This window comes from Loxodonta africana, chromosome 10 (assembly GCF_030014295.1).
Source record: "Loxodonta africana isolate mLoxAfr1 chromosome 10, mLoxAfr1.hap2, whole genome shotgun sequence".
Lineage (NCBI taxonomy): Eukaryota > Metazoa > Chordata > Mammalia > Proboscidea > Elephantidae > Loxodonta > Loxodonta africana.
In genome coordinates this window covers 72,412,239-72,436,972 of record NC_087351.1, presented here as the reverse complement: position 1 = coordinate 72,436,972, position 24,734 = coordinate 72,412,239, and the positions used below count along the sequence as shown (strand labels likewise).

The 24,734-nt window shown below is 34.5% G+C and overlaps 1 protein-coding gene across 1 annotated transcript in view; it reads left to right on the top strand.

Annotated features, from left to right (window-relative positions):
• Positions 1–24,734, top strand: part of C10H14orf39 (chromosome 10 C14orf39 homolog) — a 43,899-nt gene that overhangs the window by 9,197 nt on the left and 9,968 nt on the right. Inside the window, exons 4-15 of the mRNA XM_003408689.3 lie at positions 288–377; positions 5,916–6,103; positions 6,199–6,241; positions 9,859–9,979; positions 11,463–11,554; positions 12,752–12,882; positions 13,771–13,838; positions 17,286–17,371; positions 17,468–17,526; positions 20,642–20,703; positions 22,178–22,356; positions 24,212–24,356. Of these exons, the coding sequence (XP_003408737.1) occupies positions 288–377; positions 5,916–6,103; positions 6,199–6,241; positions 9,859–9,979; positions 11,463–11,554; positions 12,752–12,882; positions 13,771–13,838; positions 17,286–17,371; positions 17,468–17,526; positions 20,642–20,703; positions 22,178–22,356; positions 24,212–24,356 (1,264 nt within the window). The remainder of the gene's footprint in view (positions 1–287; positions 378–5,915; positions 6,104–6,198; positions 6,242–9,858; positions 9,980–11,462; positions 11,555–12,751; positions 12,883–13,770; positions 13,839–17,285; positions 17,372–17,467; positions 17,527–20,641; positions 20,704–22,177; positions 22,357–24,211; positions 24,357–24,734) is intronic.

The following is a 24,734-nucleotide window of genomic DNA, read 5'->3' as shown; positions in this document are numbered from 1 at the left end:
TGCAGAGTGTATGATAAAAATGCCGTACAACATCTGATCCTTCTCTAGTCATGGTTCCAAAATAGGTTTTATGTAGAAATTAATGGATATTTGAACATATGTATAAGTACATGAATGGTAGTAATGGTGATTATGGGAGATGAGACTATTTTTTTTCATGTAAACTAGTTTTCTCCAGGAAGAGAATGATTCCATTATCTTTAAATTATTGCATTCATTTTTTATTATCTCTGTCGATTTATTTCTCATTCTGAGGTATTAATTACAAATATAATTTTTTTCTGTAGCTGGAAGCCAACATGTGGTGTCTTTCATAAACATGAAGATTATATGCAGAACCAATTTACAGTTTATCAAGAAACTGTTGAAAAAGACAAGTACAGTATATACATTAAGCTTTTCAATTCTATAAAAAAATTTTTTTAATTCTATAAGCTAGTGTTAATAGGACTTTATGCTTGGTAAGACTGTTAACTGAAAAATGTACAAACATATGCTAAGGGAAAATTTAAAATATTTTTTTAAGTATACAAAATATTTTGGACTCTTTGGGTGCCATTGGAGGTCTACTTACTTTTGGGGAAGCTCTCTCTACCCCGGCTGTGTTTAAATGTGTCTTTAGATATAAAACTATCAGTAGCAATTATAGCAAAATGCTTCAAATAACGGTCTTTATGATTGAACTGGTATAGGCAAACATCTGGGGGGAATCTATAGAATTAGTTTATGACAAATTTGGGTTATTGACTTTTGAAGGTTATTTTATATCAAACTTCTGTTTTTGAGACTTTATTGATTGATTTGGGTGGTTATGGTTAATGGAGGAGCACTGATAATTATGTTGGTTTGTTTTATTATGTGTATGATTACATGGTCTTGGAAACTAAATGTAACTGTTGTTGTTAGGTGCTATCATGTCGGTTCCAACACGTAGTGACCCTGCCAACAATATAACGAAACACTGCCCAGTCATGCGCCATCCTCACAATCGTTATGCTTGAGTCCATTGTTGTAGCCACTGTGTCAGTCCATTTTGTTGAGGGTTTTCCTCTTTTTTGCTGACCCTGTACTTTAGCAAGCATGATATCCTTCTCCAGGGACTGGTCCCTCCTGATAACATGTCCAAAGTACGTGCTACAAAGTCTCACTATCCTTGCTTCCAAGGAGCCTTCTGGCTGTACTTCTTCCAAGCAGTCCATGGTATATTCAGTATTCTTTATCAACACCTAATTCAAAGGCATCAGTTCTTCTTTGGTGTTTCTTACTCATTGTCTAGCTCTCACATGCATATGAGGTGATTGAAAATACCATGGTTTAGGTCAGGGGCACCTGAGTCCTTAAAGTGACATCTGCTTTTTAACACTTTAAAGAGATCTTTTGCAGCAAGCAGGGTTGTGTCAACTGAATATTGCAGGTTGTTAACGAGTCTTCTTCCAATTCTGATGCCGTGTTCTTCTTCGTATAGTACAGTTTATTAGATTATTTGCTCAGCATACAGATTGAATAAAGTATGGTGAAAGAATACAACCCCGAGGCACACCTTTCTTGATTTTAAACCACACAGTATCCCCTTCTTGTTCAAATTGACTGTCTCCTGGTCTAAGTACAGGTTCCTCATGAGCATAATTAAGTGTTCTGGAATTCCCATTCTTCGCAATGTTATCCATAATTTGTTATGACCCACACAGTTGAGTGCATAGTTGGTAAAACATGGGTAAACATCTTCCTGGTATTCTCTGCTTTCAGCCATGATCCATCTGACCTTAGCAGTGATAGCCTGTGTTCCACGTCCCCTTCTGAATCCAGCTTGAATTTCCGGCAGTTTCCTGTTGATATACCACTCAACTGCTTTTGAATGATCTTCAGCAGAATTTTACTTGTGTATGATGTTAATGATATGGTTTGATAATTTCCACATTCTGTTGGATCGCCTTTCTTTGGAATGTGTACAAATATGGATTTCTTCCAGTCGATTGGCCAGGTAGCTGTGTTCCAAATTTCTTGGCACAGACGAGTGAGTGCTTCCAGTGCTGTATCTGTTTGTTGAAATATCTGAATTGGTACTCCATCAATTCCTGGAGGCTTGATTTTTCACCAATGTCTTCAGTGAAACTTAAACTTCTTCCTTCAACACCATCAGTTCTTGATCATATGCTACCTCCTGAAATGGTTGAAACTCAACCAGTTCTTTTTGGTACAGTGACTCTGTGTATTCCTTCCAACTTCTTTTGATGCTTCCTGCGTTGTTTAATATCTTCCCCATAGAATCCTTCAGTATTGCAACTTGAAGTTTGAATTTTTTCTTTGATTCTTTCAGCTTGAGAAATGCTAAGCATATTCCTCCCTTTTGGTTTTCTATTTCCAGGTCCTTGCACATTTCACTACAATACTTAACTTTGTCTTCTCGAGCCACTCTTTGAAATCTTCTATTCAGCTCTTTTACTTCATCAGTTCTTCCTTTTGCTTTAGCTACTCTGCTTTCAAGAGTAAGTTTCAGAGTCTCTTCTGACGTCCATTTTGGTCTTTTCTTTCTTTCCTGTCTCTTTAGTGAGCTCTTGTTTTCTTCGTGTATGGTGTCCTCGATGTTAGTCCACAACATGTCTGGTCTTCTGACATTAGTGTTCAGTGCATCAAATCTATTCTTGAGATGGTTTCTAAATTCAGGTGGGATATAGTCAAGGTCGTACTTTCCCTCTTGTGGGCTTGTTCTAATTTTCTTCAACTTGAACTTGCATGTGAGCAATTGATGGTCTGTTCTGCAGTTGGCCCGTAGCCTTGTTTTGACTGATTATATTGAGCTTTTCCATCATCTCTTTTTACAAATGTAGTTAACTTGATTCCTGTGTATTCCCTCTGGCAAGGTCCAAGTGTATAGTTGCCATTTGTGTTGTTGAAAAAAAGGTATTTACAACGGAGAAGTTGTTGGTCTTGCAAAAGCCTATCATGCAGTCTCTGGGCCATATTTTCCAACTACCAATCCTTTGTTTCCAACTACCAATCCTTTGTTTCCAACTTTCATATTCCAGTCGCCAGTAATTATCAATGCATCTTGATCGCATGTTTGATCAATTTCAGTCTGCAGAAGTTGGTAAAAATCTTCAATTTCTTCATCTTTGGCCTTAGTGGTTGGTGTGTAAATTTGAATAATAGTCCCATTCCTCTTCAATTTGTCGTTCCTGGTGTAGTAGACCATATGATTGTCTTATTCAAAATGGCCAATACCAGTCCATTTCAGCTCGCTAATGCCTAGGATACTGATGTTGATGCATTCCATTTCATTTCTGAGATTCATACTTTGTACATTCCAGTTCCTGATTATTCATGGATGTTTGCAGCTGTTTCTTCTCATTTTGAGTCGTGCCACCTCTGCAAAAGAAGGTCCCGAAAGCTTGACTCCCTCCATGTCTTTAAGGTTGACTCTTCTTTGAGGAGGCAGCTCTTCTCTACTCGTATTTTGAGTGCCTTCCAACCTGGGGGGCTCATCTTCCAGCACTATATCAGACAGTGTTCCACTGCTATTCATAAGGTTTTCACTGGCCAGTTTTTTCAGAAGTAGACTGTCAGGTTCTTCTAACTAGTCTGTCTTAGTCTAGAAGCTCTGCTGAAACCTGACCACTGAGAGTGACCCTGATGGTATTTGAAATACCAGTGGCAAAGCTTCCAGTATCATAGAAACATGCAATCTACTACAGTATGACAAACTGACAGTCACATGGTATAATGTAATCAGTGAATATAATGAAAAAAGTAAAGTGAGGGACTTTGAATATATTATATAACACTAAAATTTCACCTAATTTAGAAAATAAAAATGTTTTTATTTTTAACATAATTAGTTATGTTAAGATAGTGTTTGTTATAGCTGATGTCTCTGAGCTAGCCGAGTGGAAAAAGGTATTAAATTCTTCCCTAAACCAACCACGTAGGTTGATTAGTTGATGACTCAGCACTAGGCATTTATTTGTAAAAGGAAGAGTTGATTTGTTGGTGTCGTGGATAATGAAAGAAGAGGCACCAGCTAACTTCTCCTACTCTCCCATCACTAAGACTAGCATTGCTGGCAGCGAATGTGACAGTAATGACTCTTCTTGAACTATGACTTGGCTATGCTGGCCTCTGCCAAAGTTCCTATATGGAATATGTTAGAAGAGTGAGTGTGAATATACAGTACGAACAGGATGGATGTGGTTTGCTAATCTCATTTGAAACTGGTGACCCAGGCTTAGTCTCACCTATATTTCTCCTCTCCCTGGACCATTTCCCCAAGTCGTTATATTAGAAGTGAGAGCTTCATTAGAAAATATGCATTTAGGGGAATAGGAGTTTGATGGTTTTGGGCTCAACTCTCTTTATCCTGCTAAAGGGGACGGGGTTTAGTAATGTTAAGAAATGAAAACATTCTTAAGATTCAGAGCAATATAAGGCTGTTACTTTTATTTTTCTTCTGATTATCCATAACAGTTTATGAACATTGTTTTTCTTTTCTTCTAAGGTGAGGTAATCATTACAGTATCTTTTAAGAATTTTCCCACGTAGAATGTCTTGATCCAAGATACAAAATTTAGAAAATCTTGAGGAACATAAGGAGTTTATATTTTTCACAAATTTTTCTATAAATATTATTTCTTGAAACTAAGTATTTGATAAAAATAGAGTAAAAAGATTCAAACGTATGTATTCTATAAGGAACCAGATTGAACATTTTTGATGTCGTAGATCAGGGTAAGCAAACTTTTTTTGTAAAGGGTCAGATAGTAAATATTTTAGGCTTTATGAGCCATAGGGAAACCCTGGTGGTGTAGTAATTGAGAGCTATGGCTGCTAACCAAAAGGTCAGCAGTTCAGATCCACAAGGCGCTCTTTGGAAACTCTATGGGGCAGTTGTACTCTATCTGATAGGGTTGCTATGAGTCGGAATCAACTCCAGGGCACTGGGTTCGGTTTTTGGTTTTGAGCCATGCAGTGTTGTAACTACTCAACTCTGTTGTGGTGCAAAAGCAGTTTTAACAATACGTAAATGAATGAACTATATTCCAATAAAACCTTATTTATGGACACTGATGTTTTAATTTTATATAATTTTAATGTGTCCTGAAATATTATTCTTTGGATTTTTTTTTCCAATTATTTAGAAGTGTAAAAACCATTCTTAGTTCATAGGCTGTACCAAAACAGGAGGCAGGCTGGATTTGGCCTATGGGCAATAGTTTGCTGACCCCTGTTGCAGATCAAGCACTGGTTAAATGAGAAAAAAGGATTAACACACTTTTATAAAATTAAGTGTCCCATTCAAGACTTGTGCCTAAATAGATGACTCTTTCACCTTTACCTGAGATGGACTGGAGAAGTTCCTTCAAACAGTGCTGAAATTTTCTTTATAAAATAGGTCTGAGATATACATGAATGATTGTGAGCTCAGAGTTCTAACACTAAGAACATGACTTCATGTGATAATTTTAGCTTAGAAAATTGAAGGATATTAAAAAGTCACAGTCACAGAGGTAGCTGAAGTGGGGAAAATACTCAGAACCCAGGGAGATTAGAGGTTCATGAAGAAGTAAATGATCAAAAGAACCAGATTCTGCAGTGTCAATTAGGATGAGCACTAAAGAGATAATAGAATTGAACAGATTAGTTCATTGATGACCCTGGGAAAAGGAGTTTTATTAGAATGGTGGGTGTGAAATTTTACTGAAGAGGATTAAGGAATGAATAACTCAGGTAGTGGAGAAAAAGAGTAGAGAAATGTGATGGAGTTATGGAAAGTTTGCAGACAGTATTGAGGGAAACAAGGGTAAGTAGATATTTGATTTGTCTTTTATGCTTAATTTAGTAGACTTTAACAAGTGATATTTACATAGTTTTTACATATACTTTTCTATATAGCCATCATTTCTTTCTTATAATTTTAACAGAAAAATGTACCATAGCTATGTATGCCAGTATAAAGATGTTTTGAAGCAATACCAACTAAAATATTCAGAAGCACCTTTTTCACGTGAATATTATGAGAAGAAAACAGAACATGAAAAAATTCAGAACAGAGTATTGGCATGCTCTGAACAACTAAAAATGAATGAAACTATTTTTATGGAATTTCTAGGTATTAACATTCTTGTTATATATTGTTTTAATAATGGTATATTTATAATGAAAAGAATATAATAAATCAGTCTGAACTATGGTTTTGTTTTTCAGTGCCTGCTCCCTTTCCATCACTTACTAAATGGACATTACACATGTATCCACAATTGTCTTTCTACCTAGAATTTTTATTAGATAAGTATTATTTCAGTATTTTAATTTTTATTATGTTTCCTTGGTAAGAATCATGTGAATTTGTTTTTTGTTTAATTAAAATTTTAGTTTACTTTAAAGGCCATCTGGGACTAGTTTTCATGTATGTCCATGTGATCAGAAGCAGGAAATTTTATGAGAATAAAATGGTATATGTATCTGGCTTTTAGTGGTATATCTTAATGAAAAGGTCATATTGCTCTGTCTTAACCAAAGAGGGAGTTCCAATTAAATAAATTGGTTATTCTTTACTAGGATGGAAGGTGGTAAGGAGGTGAGTTACAATTTTTTATTCATCTGTACAACTTACCTTGTGCCAGGCAGTATCAAAAAAGATACAAAATTTCTTCCAAGGAGCTTGCAGCTTAGTAGGTGAGACAGACACATAAAGAAATAATCTAATACAGTGGCACTGTAATAGATGCTTAAGTAATTCTTAATTGATCTAATTCTTGCTTGTTTTGTCAGAGAAATCTTCCCTAATAATGAATTTGGAACTTTAACCCTCTTCTAACCTCCATAATCCTTCATAGCCTTTCCTATCAGATTATAACTTCACTGTACTAAGTCTTCTTTATCCTTGCATTGTACCTTGCTTCCTGTCTGCTTCATCCTAAATCATCCGTTTAACTCTTCTACTACTTGCTCACTCCATGTTTTGATTTTACCCTATTCTAATCTGAGATGTCCATTTCCTGCCCATCTGTGCTTAACTTCTCAGTGGGGAGGGGCAGAACTTGGTAGGTGCAGAAGGTACTACAGGAGCCTAGGGAGTGGGATGTGAGGTGGGATGAGATGTGAGGCTATATGACAAACAAGAAGAGATGAATGGAGGTAGAAGAATTGAAGATTAGAATTTAAACATGCGTTTCCTAATTAAGAGCCTGGCTGCTAACCAGAAGGTTGGCAGTTTGAATCCACCAGCTGCTCCTTGGAAACCTGTGGAGCAATTCTACTCTGCCTTGTAGGGTTGTTGAGTCAGAATTAACTCGGTGTGCAATGGGTTTGATTTTTTTGGTTTATCTAAAATTTAAATTAAGAATTCTGATAAAAAACATAGTGATATAAAGAATATTCACCTGAAATTTTGTGTTCCAGCATATGAATCATATTTTTTAAGGCAGATAGGAAAGGTCTGACATTTTCTGTGGAGTTTTTGTTCACTGCCACTACTCTATTCCTTTTTTAATTCCCTTAAATGGATTGTAATTTAGGAAAATGTATTAGCTAAAACCACACAGTACATCTGTTAATAGCTGAGAAATTCTCTACTTGAAATTAGGCTTAAATCCAGGTCAAGCAGAAAATCCAGATGAAAGATCTAGCCCTCTTCTGAGTTTTGTAGAGTGCACTCATGAACTTTATAGAGCAAAAAAAAAAAAAATCAAGACAAGGGAAATTGGGTGAATTTTAATTTTGGCTTTGGAACCAATAAATAATGGAAACTTAAGGAGTTAAGTTTAGACATGATTATGTATTATCATTCACACCAAATAACATGGTCATCCTGGATAAAAACAAAACAACAACAAAAAACACCCTATGAAAATATTTAACTGAAAGAAAAAATCCTAACAAATATTTTGGATGAAAGGTTATTTTTAAGCTCAGTATGTAACCTAGATAAATAGTAAGTTACATCTGTGAGTCTGCCCAATGTTTATATTAATCTTACCTCTGTTTCTAGATACTATTATTTCTTGTTGTTAGGCGCCGTTGAGTCAGTTCCAACTCGTAGCGACCCTATGCGCAACAGAACGAAACACTGCCCAGTCCCCTGCCATTCTCACAGTCGTCGTCATGCTTGAGCTCATTGTTGCAGCCACTGTGTCAGTCCACCTCGTTGAGGGTCTTCCTCTTTTCCGCTGACCCTGTACTCTGCCCAGCATGATGTCCTTCTCCAGGGACTGATCCCTACTGACAACATGTCCAAAGTATGTAAGATGCAGTCTCGCCATCCTTGCTTCTAAGGAGCATTCTGTACTTCCTCCAAGACAGATTTGTTCGTTCTTTTGGCAGTCCGTGGTATATTCAATATTCTTCGCCAACACCACAATTCAAAGGTGTCAATTCTTCTTCAGTCTTCCTTATTCATTGTCCAGCTTTCACATGCATATGATGTGATTGAAAATACCACGGCTTGGGTCAGACGCACCTTAGTTTTCAAGGTGACATCTTTGCTCTTCAATGCTTTAAAGAGGTCCTTTGCAGCAGATTTACGCAATGCAATGTGTCTTTTGATTTCTTGACTGCTGCTTCTGTGGCTGTTGATTGTGGATCCAAGTAAAATGAAATCCTTGACAACTTCAGTATTTTCTCTGTTTATCATGATGTTGCTCAGTGGTCCAGTTGTGAGGATTTTTGTTTTCTTTATGTTAAGGTGCAATCCATACTGAAGGCTGTGGTCTTTGATCTTTATTAGTAAGTGCTTCAAGTCCTCTTCACTTTCAGCAAGTAAGGTTGTGTCATCTGCATAACGCAGGTTGTTAATGAGTCTTCCTCCAATCCTGATGCCCCATTCTTTATGCAGTCCAGCTTCTCGTATTATTTGCTCAGCATACAGATTGAATAGGTATGGTGAAAGAATACAACCCTGATGCACACCTTTCCTGACTTTAAACCAATCAGTATCCCCTTGTTCTGTCCGAACAACTGTTTCTTGATCTATGTAAAGGTTCCTCATGAGCACAGTTAAGTGTTCTGGAATTCCCATTTTTCACAGTGTTATCTGTAATTTGTTATGATCCACACAGTCGAATGCTTTTGCTCTGATTTTCTTCAGTTTCAGCTTGAACTTGCAGATACTATTATTAATATTACTTATTGCTTATATGAAACATACATGTAAATAATGTTGTTATTAGGTGCCATTGAGTCAGCTCCAACTAACGGCAACCGTATGTACAACCGAATGAAATACTGCCTGGTCCTGTGCCATCCTCACAATCATTGCTGTGCTTGAGCCCATTGTTGCAGCCACTGTGTCAATACATCTTGTTGAGGGTCTTCCTCCCTTTTGCTGATCCTTTACAAGGCATGATGTCTTTCTCCAGGGACCGATGCCTCTTGATAACATGTCCAAAGTACATGAGATGAAGCCTCGCCATCCTTGCTTCTAAGGAGAATTCTGGCTTACTTCTTCCAAAATAGATTTGTTTATTCTTCTGGCAGTGCATGGTATATTCAGTATTCTTCACCAAGACATAATTCAAAGTCATCAATTATTCATCAATCTTCCTTATTCATTGTCCAGCTTTCACATGCATGTGAGGTGATTGAAAATACCATAGTTTGGGTCAGGCAAACCTTAGTCCTCAAAGTGACATCTTTGCTTTTTAACACTTTAAAGAGATCTCTTGCAGCGGATTTGCCCAATGCAATATATCATTTGATTTCTTGGCTGCTGCTTCCACGGGCATTGATTGTAGATCCAAGTAAAATGAAATCCTTGACAACTTCAGCATTTTCTCTGTTTATCGTGATGTTACATAATATTATTATTATTTCTGATATACATAAATATAAATCTTACTTGTATGACATAGTTCCTTAACATAAAAGGGTTAATATGAGATGTAAAACACAAGAAATTCTTAAACTTGCCAATAATTTTACCAGAAGCTCATCCGAATTGGAGAAAGAAGTAGATGAAATGGAAATGGAAATTAATTACTTAAACCAGGTATATATTTTGTTCTATGTTTCTAATGTATATATAAATGTGTATGTATAATGGTGTTGTAGCCTTGGAAGAGCTATTTTCAAGAGAGCTGAAACATGGAGAAATGATTAAGATAAGGCTTAAAGTTTTGAAGTTAATTCAAAAGGAATTTCTGTTAAATTTAGAAACATTGTTAAAACAATATTAGAAGAATGATTCTCAGAACTCAGTGATATTTTCTGCAATTTTGTTTTAAATTCAATTTGAATGTCTATATGTGAAATAAAATATGTTTTAAAGTTATTGCTAAAACAATATCAGCAGGATTCATCTGGCACTTTGTAGGTAGTTCATTTCAAAGGACTGATTTTAATATATGGACCCAGTGTTATTCCGTTCAGTAAAAATAGTAGATTTACTTCTAAGTTACTAGTGAAATTGTTTAATACTGGGAAGATGTATTATTTTTATACTGAGAGTATGTCAGAGGGAAGATAGTTAAAATAATTTATTTGCCTCAGATTACCTTTGGAGCCAAAATGTGTTTTAGCTACTGAATGTTAATGCCTCAGATTACCTTTGGAGCCAAAATGTGTTTTAGTTACTGAGTTTGGGGGAATAGTTTAACTTCCATTGGAGATGGAAGAAAGAAGAGGAAAGAAGATAGTAGCTTAATAGCAGGAATTTAAAAGCATTAAAAAAGCTACAAAAGTCTTGTTAAAAAGGGAGCAAAGAGAGTAAATGGTTTAAAGAACTTAATCTTGATAAATTTATGACTAGACTGTAACTTTTCCAGAGCTACCCTAGAACTAGTTTAGCCTTCAAAATGATGGTGCGTGGTATTTTTTTGAATGCATTGTTAATGTCATTCATTGAGTTGTAGTGGCTTTCATTCATGCAGGTATGAGAACACATCAAAGTTGCTTTCAAATTGTGAGAAAAAAGAGTATAATACCCAATTTTCTAAATTTTTAAAAATCCTGTTTAAGATTGTATATTTATTATTCATAGGTATGAGGTAACAAAATAACAGCAATATCATTTTGATATTGCGAAGAAACTGGGTGCCGTTTCCTTTAAAATATATGGTAACTATGTTGGCAGTTCAGATCTGCCAGGCGCTCCTTGGAAACTCTATGGGGCAGTTCTACTCTGTCCTATAGGGTTGCCATGAGTCGGAATCAACTCGATGGCACTGGGTTCTGGGTATGTGCATATGTAAGAAATCAATGTCTATTTCTAATTTTCCTTTTTTTAAGGAGAAAATAGAAGTTCATTGAAATCTAGGTTTGCTAATAGAGCTGTAAGGAAAAGTAAAAGGATGTGATTTATTGTTAATTTTAACTTGGTTTTAGCAACTTTCAATAAAAGGTGGCAAATACTATCAAAATATAAATCTTGTGACATGTAGAAAAAATAATTTTATTAGTTAAGATAAAGCATATGTTCCTTAATACTTTGCAGGTAATTATTTTGACTTATTTTTGATTATCTTTCTTTTTAGCAAATTGCAAGACTTTACGAAACTAAGAATCTTTCAGAAACTTTGAAAGAAAAGAATAACATTATAGAAAAGAGAAAGGAATTGAAAGAAAGGTATAGGCAAAATTTAAAATTGGATTTTATGTGAGCAGATATTCTGAGTCTAAAAGTTTAATTTTATATTCTATCCCAAGCCATTAATACATACGGTATATAAATAATTTTTACTCTGTCCTATAGGGTCATTATGAGTTGGAATTGACTCGACAGCACTGGGTTTTCTTATATACTCATTTCTTCGGAAAAAATATAATTTATACCTTCAAATATTAAGAGCTAATACTTAAAACTGCTTGTTACTAGTAAATCCAAAGATAATGTGTAAGGAAACATGGGAAAGCAGTAGCATATCTTTCCTGTAACCTGTCAGTTGTAACATTTCATCCAGTTTTCCATGACAGTCAGTAATAGGACTAAAACAAGAGAAGCAGTTTTGAGAGTAGCAATGTATTTTACCTTTTTATCATCCTGTCACCAGTTTGACCAGTTTTCATTTGCCACAGAGAGTGAAGATGAGCCAAAGGATGCTACTGAATCTCTGGCTTCATAGGTTTCCTTGCCTTTCATCCTGATAGTAATGAAAATAGGCATCAGTGGTGGCAGAAGAGGTGGTGGAGGCATTAAAAAAGATTGCTATTACCTGTTATTGTGCAGCAGAAAAACAGATGTACCTAATTACTGTTTCTGATAAACTTTCTACTTTTTCTGTTGATACCCTTTTTTATTCTTTTTAAGTTCCTCTCCTTAGGCTCCATTGCACTTACCAGATTTTTCAATACGCTCATTTCTCAAGTTAATTTCCCTGACCAGTTACTTTTCTTGATTCCCTTACTCCCAAATCTCACATCTGTGGTAATGTGTCTTTAATTTTATAATGAAATTGGATGGAAAAATAGGTCAGTGTACAGACTTTTACTTTATTGACAATTTTTTAATATTATAAACATTTCGAATATTTAGAGGAATTTATATAACTAGTAATTTTTACTTGATATATATTTTGAGAATGTCTATTCTACTTTTTTAATTTAGGGAAAACTCAATTAAACTTTCCTTCCAGTAAACTTCAAAGACTCATTTCTGATTGTAATACTGTTATAATGCCTTCTGTAATCATGCTATTTGATTTGTTTGTAAATAATTTTTTTGAAGTCCCTAGTACTCTGAAACCTAAAGCATGCTGTTTATGGATAAAGTTTTGGTGTAGATTGGTTTGATATTTTTTAAAAGTCTTTTAAATTCACTCTTCAGAATATTTGAAAAAGATGAACAGGGACTTGTATTGGAGAAAAAACATCAGAACAGTCAATTATTTCTTCCTTACGAATCTCAGAAATTCATCAGACCAGTAAAGATGCATTCTTCAGAACTGAGAGTTACAGGTACAGTATTTTTTTATTATTGGAAAACTTAATATTCTTTGCTAACAGAAGAAGAAACAGAAAAGAAGCAATTTTAGTTATCATTTGGTATAATAAACAAGAACAAATACCAGGGATCTATAGAGTTAGGATTCTTTCTGAGAGCAGGCAAGATATGTCTTCCTATACTTTTTTTCTCTTCAAGAGAGAAATCACTCACATAATGTAAAAAAGTATCATGATCTGATAGCTGTCAGAGAAGGATGAATAATTGTATATTTTTCATTTGAGGAGTTGTATTATTAGCATAAAGGAGCCCTGGTCGTGCAGTGGTTAAAGCAATCAAAATCTAACCACAAGGTTGGCTGTTCAAAACCATTAGCGGCTTCATGGGAGAAAGATGTGGCAGTCTGTTTTTATAGAGATTTACAGCCTTGGAAACGCTAAAAAAAAAAAATTACGGGGTCAGTATTAGTTGGAATCGACTCAACAGTGTTTTTTTTTTTATCAGCATGTGTGATTGGAGTAGATAGCTGACTTGTGTTAATGATATCTGTAATTTAGTCACTAAGATACTTGGATCATGTTTAATTCAGTGAATCTGCAGATTAGATTAAATTTACTGGGCTGAGTTTTTTTGTCTTCAGTTGTTAATATCACCACTCTGTCTTTGGTTCCCAGTTATAAAGATATAGCTTTGTCAGGTTTTCATTTCACATTCAGAGTTCACATTAAGATTTACTTAATAATTTTAATTTAATATTTAATTTTAAATCATATTTTTAATTAAATTATATAGACTTGATTTTTTTAATTATAAAAAAAATTATAAGGTTAGGTTAAATATTTACTATTATATATGATTCTATCCCTGGAATTGATTTGAAGTGGTACCATTTAATGACCCAGATAAAAAAGAAGAAGGTTCTGTGAAACTCGCCAATGTTGACTTCGGACAAAAAGAAAATGATAGACAGGTATGTATTTCTGTTTTAGTAGTATAAATATTCGTAAGCATTGTACCTGGTTTCATTAAATGAAATAATGAATGTAATGCACTTAGGACACAGGTTTTTGGTTTGTTTGTTTTTGGTGTTATCCAATATGTTAAATTAGCCTGTAATAAAAAAAAAAATTTTTTTTTTTTTTTTTTTTTTACAGAGTCTAAAAAAACGTAAAGGAATTCATTATGGCAGTCTGAGCAAAAACTTTAGCTTTCTCTCTTACTCCTAAAAGTAATAGAAAAGATACTTTAAAATATCAAGCTCTGCACCAAGTAAACCAAAAACTGTGAGAAGTCCCAGATATAGGAAAACGGAAAAGGGGTTGGATTAAAGAGGGAAGTTGTAGCACAGAACATGCATAGGAGAATGCTGTTGCATCAGATCCACCCAAGGCATCACATTCTCTCTAACCAAGTTTCCATAGTCACTTATTCCACCTGGAGATAATTACTCAATTACTGATGCCTGGCCAAAGGCAGAGTGGCTAGGGGTGAACAGGTATTAACTAATCCAGCTCGCATTGAAGTAACTCAAGCAATTATGCTAGTAATTATCGCAGGTCCTCTACCTTTACTGCAGCAGCATTCTCCTGTGCATGTTCTAAGATAGGTGGGTTAGCACTGTCTCCATAATGTCATTATTTTGGAGGCTTCACCTATTGTTATAGATTGAATTGTGTCAAACCCAAAATGTGTGTCAACTTGGCTAGGCCATGATTCCCAGTATTGTGTGGTTGTCCACCATTTTGTGATCTGTTGTGATTATCCTGTATGCTGTAAATCCTAACCTCTATGATGTTAATGAGGTAGGATTAGAGGCAGTTACATTATTGAGGTGGGACTCAGTCTACAGGATTAGGTTGTATCTTGAGTCAATCTCTTTTGATATATAAAAGACAGAATTGAGCAGAGAAGAGAGGAAATCTCATGCCACCAATAAAGTAGCACCAGGAGTGGGGCGCATCCTTTGGACCCAGGGTTCCTACACTGAGGAGCTCCTAGACCAAGGGAAGATTCATGACAAGAACCTTCCCTTAGAACTGACAGATTGAGAAAATCTTCCCTAGAGCTGGCACACTGAATTTGGACTTCTAACCTCCTACACTGTGAGAGAATTAATTTCTCTTTGTTAAAGCCATCCTCTTGTGGTACTTCTGTTATGGCAGCACTAGATAAACACCGATATTTTATTATTATCTATAGTGCTTTGCTTTCACCTCAGGGTCACCTTATGGCCAAAAGATAGTCACTGCAGCTTTCCCATTATATCTGACTTCAAGGCAGGAAGGAAGAAGCTGGTAAAGCCTAGCTGAGTCAGCCCCATTTTTAAGGATCTTTCCCAGAAATTCCTTAAACAGTTTAGTTCCATGGTCACTTACATTTGCAGGAGAGGCTGAAAAATACAGTTTTTGTTTGTTTTTAAAGGAGAACACAAGGGGCAAGTAGATACTGGGTAGGATAGGCAACTGGCAATTTCTGCCACAGGGGCAAATCAAGCAGATGAAAAACAAGTAAGGATGCTGTTGTTAGGTGCCATCGAGTCGATTATGACTCATAGCAACCCTATGTACAACAGAAAGGCCCGGTCCTTCGCCATCTTCTCAGTCGTTGTGATGTTTGAGCCCATTGCCTCAGCCATTGTGTCAGTGCATCTCATTGAGGGTCTTCCTGTCTTATACTGACTCCCTACTTTTCCAAACGTGTCGTCCTTCTCCAGGGACTGGTCCCTCCTGATAACATGTCCAAAGTACATGAGACGAAGTCTTGCCATCCTTGCTTCTAAGAAGCATTCTGGCTGTACTTCTTTCAAGATGGGTTTGTTCATTCATCTGGCAGTCCTTGTGGTATATTCAGTTTCTTCATCAGCACTGTAATTCAAAGGCATCGGCTCTTTAGTCTTCCTTCTCCATTGTCCAGCTTTCACATGCATATGAGGCGATTGGAAATACCATGGCTTGAGTCAGGTACACCTTAGTCCTCAAGGTGACACCTTTGCTTTTTAACACTTGAAAGAGGTCTTTTGCAGTGGACTTGCCCAGTGCAACACATCGTTTTATTTTTTGACTGTTGCTCCCGTGGGTGTTGATTGTGGATCCAAGTAAAATTAAATCCTTGACAACTTCAGTTTTTTCTCCATTTATCATGATGTTGATTATTGGTTCAGTTGGGAGGATTTTTGTTTTCTCTATTTTGAGGTACAATTCATACTGAAGGCTTTGATCTTCATTAGTAAGTGCTTCAAGTCCTCTTCACTTTCAGCTAGCAAGGTTGTGTCATCTGCATAACACAGGTTGTTAATGAGTCTTCCTCAAAACGTGATGCCTCGTTTTTCTTCATATAGTCTAGCTTCTCAGATTATTTGCTCAGGGTACGAATTGAATAAGTATGGTGAAAGGATACAACCCTGACGCACACCTTTCCCAACTTTAAACTGTGCAGTATCCCATTGTTCTGAGGATGTAGAGGATTTGAATAACAGTTAGCAAACTTTGTTCATAACATTACCCAGGATGCAATTTTTTTTTGCAATGTTTACCAGAATTGAACATTCACTAGAAAAAAGTATATCTTAATTTTAAAAAAGTTGCTATCTTTACTTACCACAATATTAAAAATAGAAGTCAAATAAAAAGATTACTTGAATATGTGTACCAGCAGACATGTACAAACATGTATAGTAGTGTTCAAAACATACATCAAAACAGAAAGAACACTTGTTCTTTAAGGGAGGTTGACTTTTTCTTATGCTCTAAAAGCACAATACGATGACAAAATTAAGATTAACCTCTGTTATGACAAAAATAAATGGGATAAATTTCCTATTAAAAGGGTTTTCATTTTGGGCCACATAACAGAAATCAGAGACCCTTCAAAATAAATGAAATCAGGGAGAATGAAAGGTGAATCAGACGGTGCATACATTAATATAGCAGTGGCTTAGATGTTAATGTTAAACAAAATTTAAAGGTAAAAATATTAGTGCTTTCATAAATACATATGAATGAAAGTGTCAAGCTTAAATCTTTTAACCCATTGGTTTGCTTTCCTGTGTTCAATTTAAGAGGTTATAGGGGATAGACACAGAAATCAGGTAATAAGTTGAGAAAATGGTTAAGATTCACTTGATTAATCAAGAATATGGGACAGAATTTTTTAAAGTTTACCTTAATTATAGAAATACTACTATGCATAATTGTTTATACTTATCAAAAATGTCAAATTCTGTGAGTCTTTAACTGTATTTGTTTTCCAATATTTGACTTAATGTTTTATATGCAGTTAATATTTGTAGTTGTTGATATTGCTGCTGCTGATGACAATGACAGTGCTAATGAAATGAGAGAACACTGAGTAGCCACAGCAAGCAAATTTTTTAATTGTTTTGTGTAGCTAATTCTAATGCTTAATTTTTTTGGTTCAGATATTTAATGACTCTGCTGTGAATAACCATTCAAAGTGTTCACCTGTTCCAGCTATTAAAAGTTTACAAAATTTCATGCAATTCAGGTAACTTTTAAAAATAAGAAAATGCTTTAATTTTTTGAAATAATTTATGAATATCCACCCACAAATAATGTAAAAGTTGTATTTATTGCATTTTAGATTGTTAACCCCACAGAAACAATCAGATTGTCATCAGTGGTTTGAAAAAGGAGATACAGGTATTTTCTGTTTATATTTTTCCTATGACGTGGGGGTAACAAATTATATCAGGTTTTTATACTGTTTAAATAAATTATTTGGGTTGTTTAATTGACCATGCATGCCTGGTTTTAAAATACATTTTCTCTAAATATAAGAAAAAATACTAGTAGAAAATTTGGAAGATAGAGAAAAATATAAAGGAAACAAAAATACCATTACCCAGATTTAACTGCTCTTAACTCTTGCTGTATATTCTTTGTCTTTTTTCTATGCATATGCAGTCGTACTATATACATTGTTTTGTATTCTGATTTTTTCCCACTTGTTATACTATTGAGGGTATATCCCCATGTCATTAAATATTATTCAAAACTTTTGTTGATAGTGACAGTACACACTTTCCTCAATTATTGACGTAGGTAGGTCCCAAAGACCAGATCATTATGCAGAATCGGTCATATACAAAAATGGAGGATGACCATATCAAATCACAAAATGGAGGAAGACTACATCATTATATAACTGTAAAGTTATTACATAACTGCCAGATTATATCATTACCTACTATTAAACCACTAAGAATCATGGCCCAGCCAAGTTGACACATAACCTTAACCATCAAAGCCAACATTTACTCTTGTCTCACACGTTGGTGTTTTTTACTTCCAGATATATGTAGTTCATATGCAATGTAGTTGGATAGTAGATTTTTAACTATTGTAAATGCGAAATGTTGGATAACAAGTTAGCCGATAAATGAGAAGGCTTATAATGTTCTGTGGTGTAACTGTGCCATAATACGTTTAGCCATTCTCTCACATTGAATATTTTGTCATTTTCAGATATTTTTTGTTATTATAAACAATGTTATCATGAATCTTTTACTATTTTAGATTATTTTCTTTAAATAAAATTAAGAGTCACAGGATATATACGTATGAGTTTATTACCCTAAAATCAACTAGCTTCGGAACTTTGACACACCCTTAAAAATACTGTATCTAACTATCTATCTATACATACATGCATATATACATGTATACACACACACGTATTTATATATATCATATATATATGTATTCATACTTTGGTAACCCAGTAATGAATAACAGTTCTTCCACTCATTAGGTTATGTATTGGGGTGGTTCTACTCTGTCCTGTACGGTCGCTATGAGTCGGAATCGACTTGACCGCAGTGGGTTTTTTTTAATTAGGTTATCTCTTCTCATTTGTAGTATATGGATTAGTGCTTCTATTTTGAAGTTTTAAAAATGCCTCATTATGGCAGAATGAAAACTCTATAAATATATGCATATTCAGAATGGTAATATGCTGTGGATCTATTTTTCCCATTTTTAGTATAGGATTTACTCTGCACAATATTCTTATTCCATGTACATGAATATTTCCCCTGCCTTCTTTTGGGAGAAAGAATTGTATCTTTACCTGCACAGGTGCTCTGTTGCCATTAATCCTTTAGCTGACAGGGTTTTAGATGAAAGACGAACAATACATCTGTGATAGAGCTATGTAGGGAAATATATCTGGCAACCACTGCAAATAAAACTACAATGAGATATCATTACACACCCACCAGGTTAGCAAAATTTTAAAAAAGCTAACTACTGTATTTTTACACAAATAACGCCCATGTTATGTGTTTTTTTTTTTTTTTTTTGCAAACCGTGCCCTCCCGCCTCAGGTATTTTCATAAGCATGCTATGCTAATTTTTTTATAGCAACTTGTAAAAATAGTTAGCATGCTTGTGAAAATAACTCACTGGGGAGGGTGCTGTTGGCAAAAAATGCATAATACTTGTGTTGTTTGCATAAAAATACATCACTAAGTGTTGATAAGAATATAGGGCAGTTAGAACTTTCATAAACTATTAGTAGAAATTATCATTGGTAAATGACTACATATTGAAACCATATTTAAGTTATAGTAAAGCCCAAACCAAACCCTTTGCCGTCTAGTTGATTCTGACTCATAGCGACCCTGTAGGATAGAATAGAACTGCCCCTAGGGTTTCAAGGAGCAATTGGTGAATATGAACTGCCAACTTTTTAGTTAGCAGCCAAACTTTTAACCACTGTGCCACCAGGCTCCTAAATTATAATAGGAGCTAATAATTCTGTCTGGTCAGATTGAATGATTTCGTTTAGTATGGCTAGTTGCCGCAAAGGAGCCCTGGTTTACGCAGTGGTTAAGTGCTCAGCAAATCCACTAGCAGTTCCATGGAAAAAAGATGTGGCAGTTTGCTCCCGTAAAGATTACAGCCTTGGAAACCCAGTGGGGCAGTTCTACTCTGTCCTGTAGGGTTACTGTGAGTCAGAATCAACTCGATGGCAATGGGTTTGGTTTGGTTTTAGTTGCCACAACAACCACTTCAGAAAATAGTTTGGCATCTGGTAAAGAGGAAGACACACCTACCCTATATCTTATAATTCTACTTCTAGATATATACCTAGAAAAATGCAAGCACATATATACAAGGATATATGTAAAAGAATGTTCATAGCATCATTGTTTGCTTGAAATAGCCTCCAACCAGCAACATCCCAAATACCTGCTTGTGATAGAATGGATAGATATATTGTGTTCATTCAATGAAATATTTTATATCAGTAAAAATAAATGAAATAAGTCTACGTGCAACAATGTGGATGAATTTCATAAACATGCTAAACAAAAGAAGCAAGACATAAGCGTACATAGATACTATTCATCATATAACATTTAAAAACGGGAAAAATAAACTATACTGGTTTTGAATGCTTACATAGATGATAAAACTATAAGAAAATCTACAATGACATGATAATTGCAAAAGTCAGGATAGTTGTTACCTCTTAGTAGGAGGACATGGTGAATACAGGGGCTCTTGGGGTAGGTACTCATAATGTTCTGTTTCTTTACCTGTGTGGTGGTTACATAGGTGTTCTCTTTATAATTGTTTGTTAAACTGTTCATGTATGTTTTATTCTCTTACCTGTATATATTGGGTTATAGGATATGAAATTGCTATTTTTGTAGGTAAAAATATTGGTAATTTTATATGTTTTATAAATGTTTTATTTCACCATAAAATGTTAAAAAGAACAAAAAAGTTTTTCTCATATAACAAACAGATGCTGAATGTGGTGGTAAAGAGACAGTAAGAAAATTAAGGGAGTCAAAATGTACTTCAAAAGTAAGTCAAATGTTTGGTTTCTAATTTCTAAACACAATATTCCAATTTAAGACATTCTGTTTCCATTAAACATTCAGATTCAATGCAGTAAAGATCATGGAGGATCTAGTTTTTCTTGGTTATCAGGTTGCTAGGGTGTTAGAGATTCTACCTCTTAGAACAGTTTAGATAACAAAAAGAAGCCACAAAAAGTTTGCATTAAAATATACAAAAAGAATTGTCATTAGATGACGATATGTGTTGAGACTACAACTAAATTTATGACTAAATAAAACAGTTCTGTTTGGTGAGATTGAATGGTTTTCCATGGCAATTCAAGATCAGTGATTGCCACAAAAATATCTTGACCGAGAACTAAAACCATTCCCGAAGTCCACTCTTCAGACTGGACTATAAAACAAAATAATACTTGAGAAGAATGTGCTTCTTAGTTTAAGCAGATAAATGAGACCAGATGGACGAGTCCTGTCCAGAGGTGGGATGAAAAGGCAGGAAGGGACAGGAACTGGTTGAATGGACGCAAGAGACCCGGAGTGGAAAAGGAGAGTGTGGTATCACATTATAGGAATTGCAACTAATGTCACATAACAATATGTATATAAATTTTTTGTATGAGAAATTAATTTGAACTGTAAACTTGCACCTAAAGCACAATTAAAAAAAAAACACAATGAAAAAACCAAAACAAAAAAAAAATCTTGAAAATATTTTATAATAGTAGAAAGCTTTAGTAATTATATAGACAAGGTGTATCAAGTAGTGATTCAACAGAATATAAAGCTGTGGTTTATATTACCCAAGCTACTAAAGGTTAAAACAAAAGAAACAATAGTATTCTGCTGTAAAGAAATACAAGTAAAGGCACATTTTAATTTTGGTGGGAGGACCCAAGTTGTTTCTGTAATGGAATTTGGTGTAACAAACATATTTGAAAAAGCACATTCCTAGCCTAGAGAATGAGATAAAGTAAACTTAGTATTCAGGTTTTCAATTTTTATAGCTGAAGTAGTATAATGAATTAATACGGGCAAAAAAAAAAAAAAACAAGAACACACTAAACCAGTGAGTGCAAGATTGTTCTGAAGTAAATTGTTTTTCCCTTTTAAGGAAGTAGCATATACATTTCTTCACCCAGAGCATGATTGGAAAATTTAAAAGAAAGTAATTCCTAACCATTTTTCTTGATCAACTTTGAGTATGTTCCATTTTTCATTTACTTTTTTAGGTAGGGATGGGGAAGATGGAGCTGAGAAGAGAAGAAAAATTAGATAATTAAAAATAATTATTTATATATTTTTTGACATATATATTTTGGTACTATTTTTACCAATTATTTTTATTTTAGTTATTTTGCCTATTAAGTAATAACATCATAGATTAATATGGTGTTTTCCACCTCACGCATTTTTAGATATGTGAGTTTATTAATGCAGTAACATTGATTTTTATGTTTTCTGTTATTTTGAATTTACAGGCTATATATTCAGAACACTTTGGGAAGCCAGTAGAAAATAAAAATAATGAAGTAGAAGAAAGAACTGAGAATTTTCCAAAAACTCCTGAAATTCCTCTATCTTTAAGAACTCCTGAAGCTGTGAAAACACCTGAATCTTTGGAAAAATTGCAGTTTCCTAAAACACCCTCATTTGAAATGTAGGATTTTAACTAATAATTTAAAATATCTACATATGGAGTTGTATCAGTAATTGATAGAAGTAGTAAAATGCTTTACCACCTGTAAATTTAGAAAGTTTTCATTATGAAAAATTTAAAACACACAAAGAAACTAGTTTAATGAACCTCCACGTATCCATCACCTTATTTGAACAATTAATGGTGTGCTGTTTTTGTTTCACAGATCCACCCCTCCAACTTTCCTGTAACATTTAGCTGAAGATGGCATAGATCTTGAGTACTTATCTAGGGCAATAGTATGTGGATTAAATACCTTCTAAAAGATTTTAAAAAATTGTAGGAAAATTAAAAACGTTAAGCTAAAAAGCTGCTGCCACAGATAGTAGATTGTGGATTTATGACTGAATAATGTTCTAGCAGTCATTTTCCTATATGTTGTAGCTGAAGCAAGAATTGCCATTCTGTTAGATATCATTTGGGGGCACAAATATCTCCAAATGATTAATTATTAAATTTGGAAGCCACAGATTTATAATCTGTAGCCAAGAAAACAGTGCTGCATTTAACCTTTTTGTTTAGTTCTGTCCTTAATGCTGAAACTCTGAGGTCCGTCTAAACTTAGATCATAAGGTATCTCTCATATGTGTTCTACTTTTGTATTTTAAAATGCTATTAAGAGTTTTAGATATGAATGTCATGTTGTTGACTCAAGCACAGAATGTTCAAAGTGAAACTCATCATCAAATCTGAGAATCTGAAAAAGAATGAGGTGATCATATGCTAAAACTTCTCTTTAAGAATGAGAAAACTATGACCTGTAAAAGTTAAGTGACTCATTCATGGTTATACATCTAGTTCTGGCAGTATCTTCTATTTAGCAAACACTTATATAGGGCCAATTATGTACAAGCTGTTGTTCTAAGCATTTTATAAATATTGCTTATTTAATACTGCAACCTTATGAGGTATAAGTACGATAATATCCTTCTTTTACAGTTAAGGAAATAGAATTACAGGTGGTACAGCTAGTCAATGATAAAGTTGAGATTTAAGCTCAGGTAGTTTTTTTTTAGTATAGCTCCTATAGGACAGTTCTACTCTGTCCTTGTTTATTTTAGTTTGGCTCCAGAATCGATGCTTTTAACCACTGTCATATACAACTTCATCTAAGTTTTTCCCCAAATTAATTACTTTTACTGTAATGACTGGTTTCTCATCAAGGCTAAAATCTTACGACTGGTTTTCAAGACCTTGGAGACAATATATCATCGGGGTTAATGGTTTGGACTTTAAATCAGCATTGCTCCATTCAAATTCCAATTCTGGTACTTATGTACCTTTGAGAAGATCATTTAACCTTTTTATGCTTCAAAATCCTCTTCTGTAAAATGGAAGTGATAATAATAGTATCTATTTCATGGAGTAGGAAACCCTGGTGGTATAGTGGTTAAGTGCTATGACTGTTAACCAAAGGGTTGGCAGTTCGAATCCTCCAGCTGCTCCTTGGCAACTCTATGGAGCAGTTCTACTCTGTCCTGTAGGATTGCTGGAATTGACTCGACGGCAGTGGGTTTGGGTTTTTTTTGGGTACTTCCTGGAGTTATTGTGAGAAATCAGTAAGTTAATACCTATGAAAGTATATAGAATAGAGGTATTAAGCAATATTATCCTCAGCTTGATTGTTCTACTTTATTTAACATTACTCTGCACTTAAAACCATATTCTCTCCATAGGTTTGTTACTTAAATAACTACTTTCTACTTTTCCCTGCTACACTGGTTCTCACCTCTGTGCTGTTGCTTATGGTGCCATCAGTCTGAAATGTTTAATAGTAGATTTTTAAAAAATGTTTTGATGATTTCTTATTTCTCTGTAACAGAAATAGAAATATAGTACCTGAAAGTCAAACACAAAAGGAATCCCCTGGATATTCTTTTCTATCAAGTTATACTTCTAGATCACCTGGATTGAATTTATTTGATTCTTCTATATTTGAATCAGAAATCTCATCAGATCAGGTAATATGAGAAGCTAAAATTTTCCTACAAATTGTACACTGGAAACTCAAGTAATTTTAGTTCTTTAGTACCAAACTTTTGGGGCAGAGGACAAAACAGAGGCAATTAAAAGAAAATTTGGAGTAATGATAGTAAATCAAAACTCCCCAGCATCTTTTTGTTTCCAACTCCAGGTACTTCAAATTGGCATCTATTCGTAAAAACAGAATCTTGGGGAGAGAATGATTTAAGTTGCAGTTAAAAGGCTGTTTAAAAGTGAATTTGGCTTTATGGTTATTATATCTAACTTTTAAATAAACTTCATATTCTTAATATGAAAAGCACTACATTTTAACTTGGTCTTGTGTATATACACAAGCTGCATGTGTATACATAGCA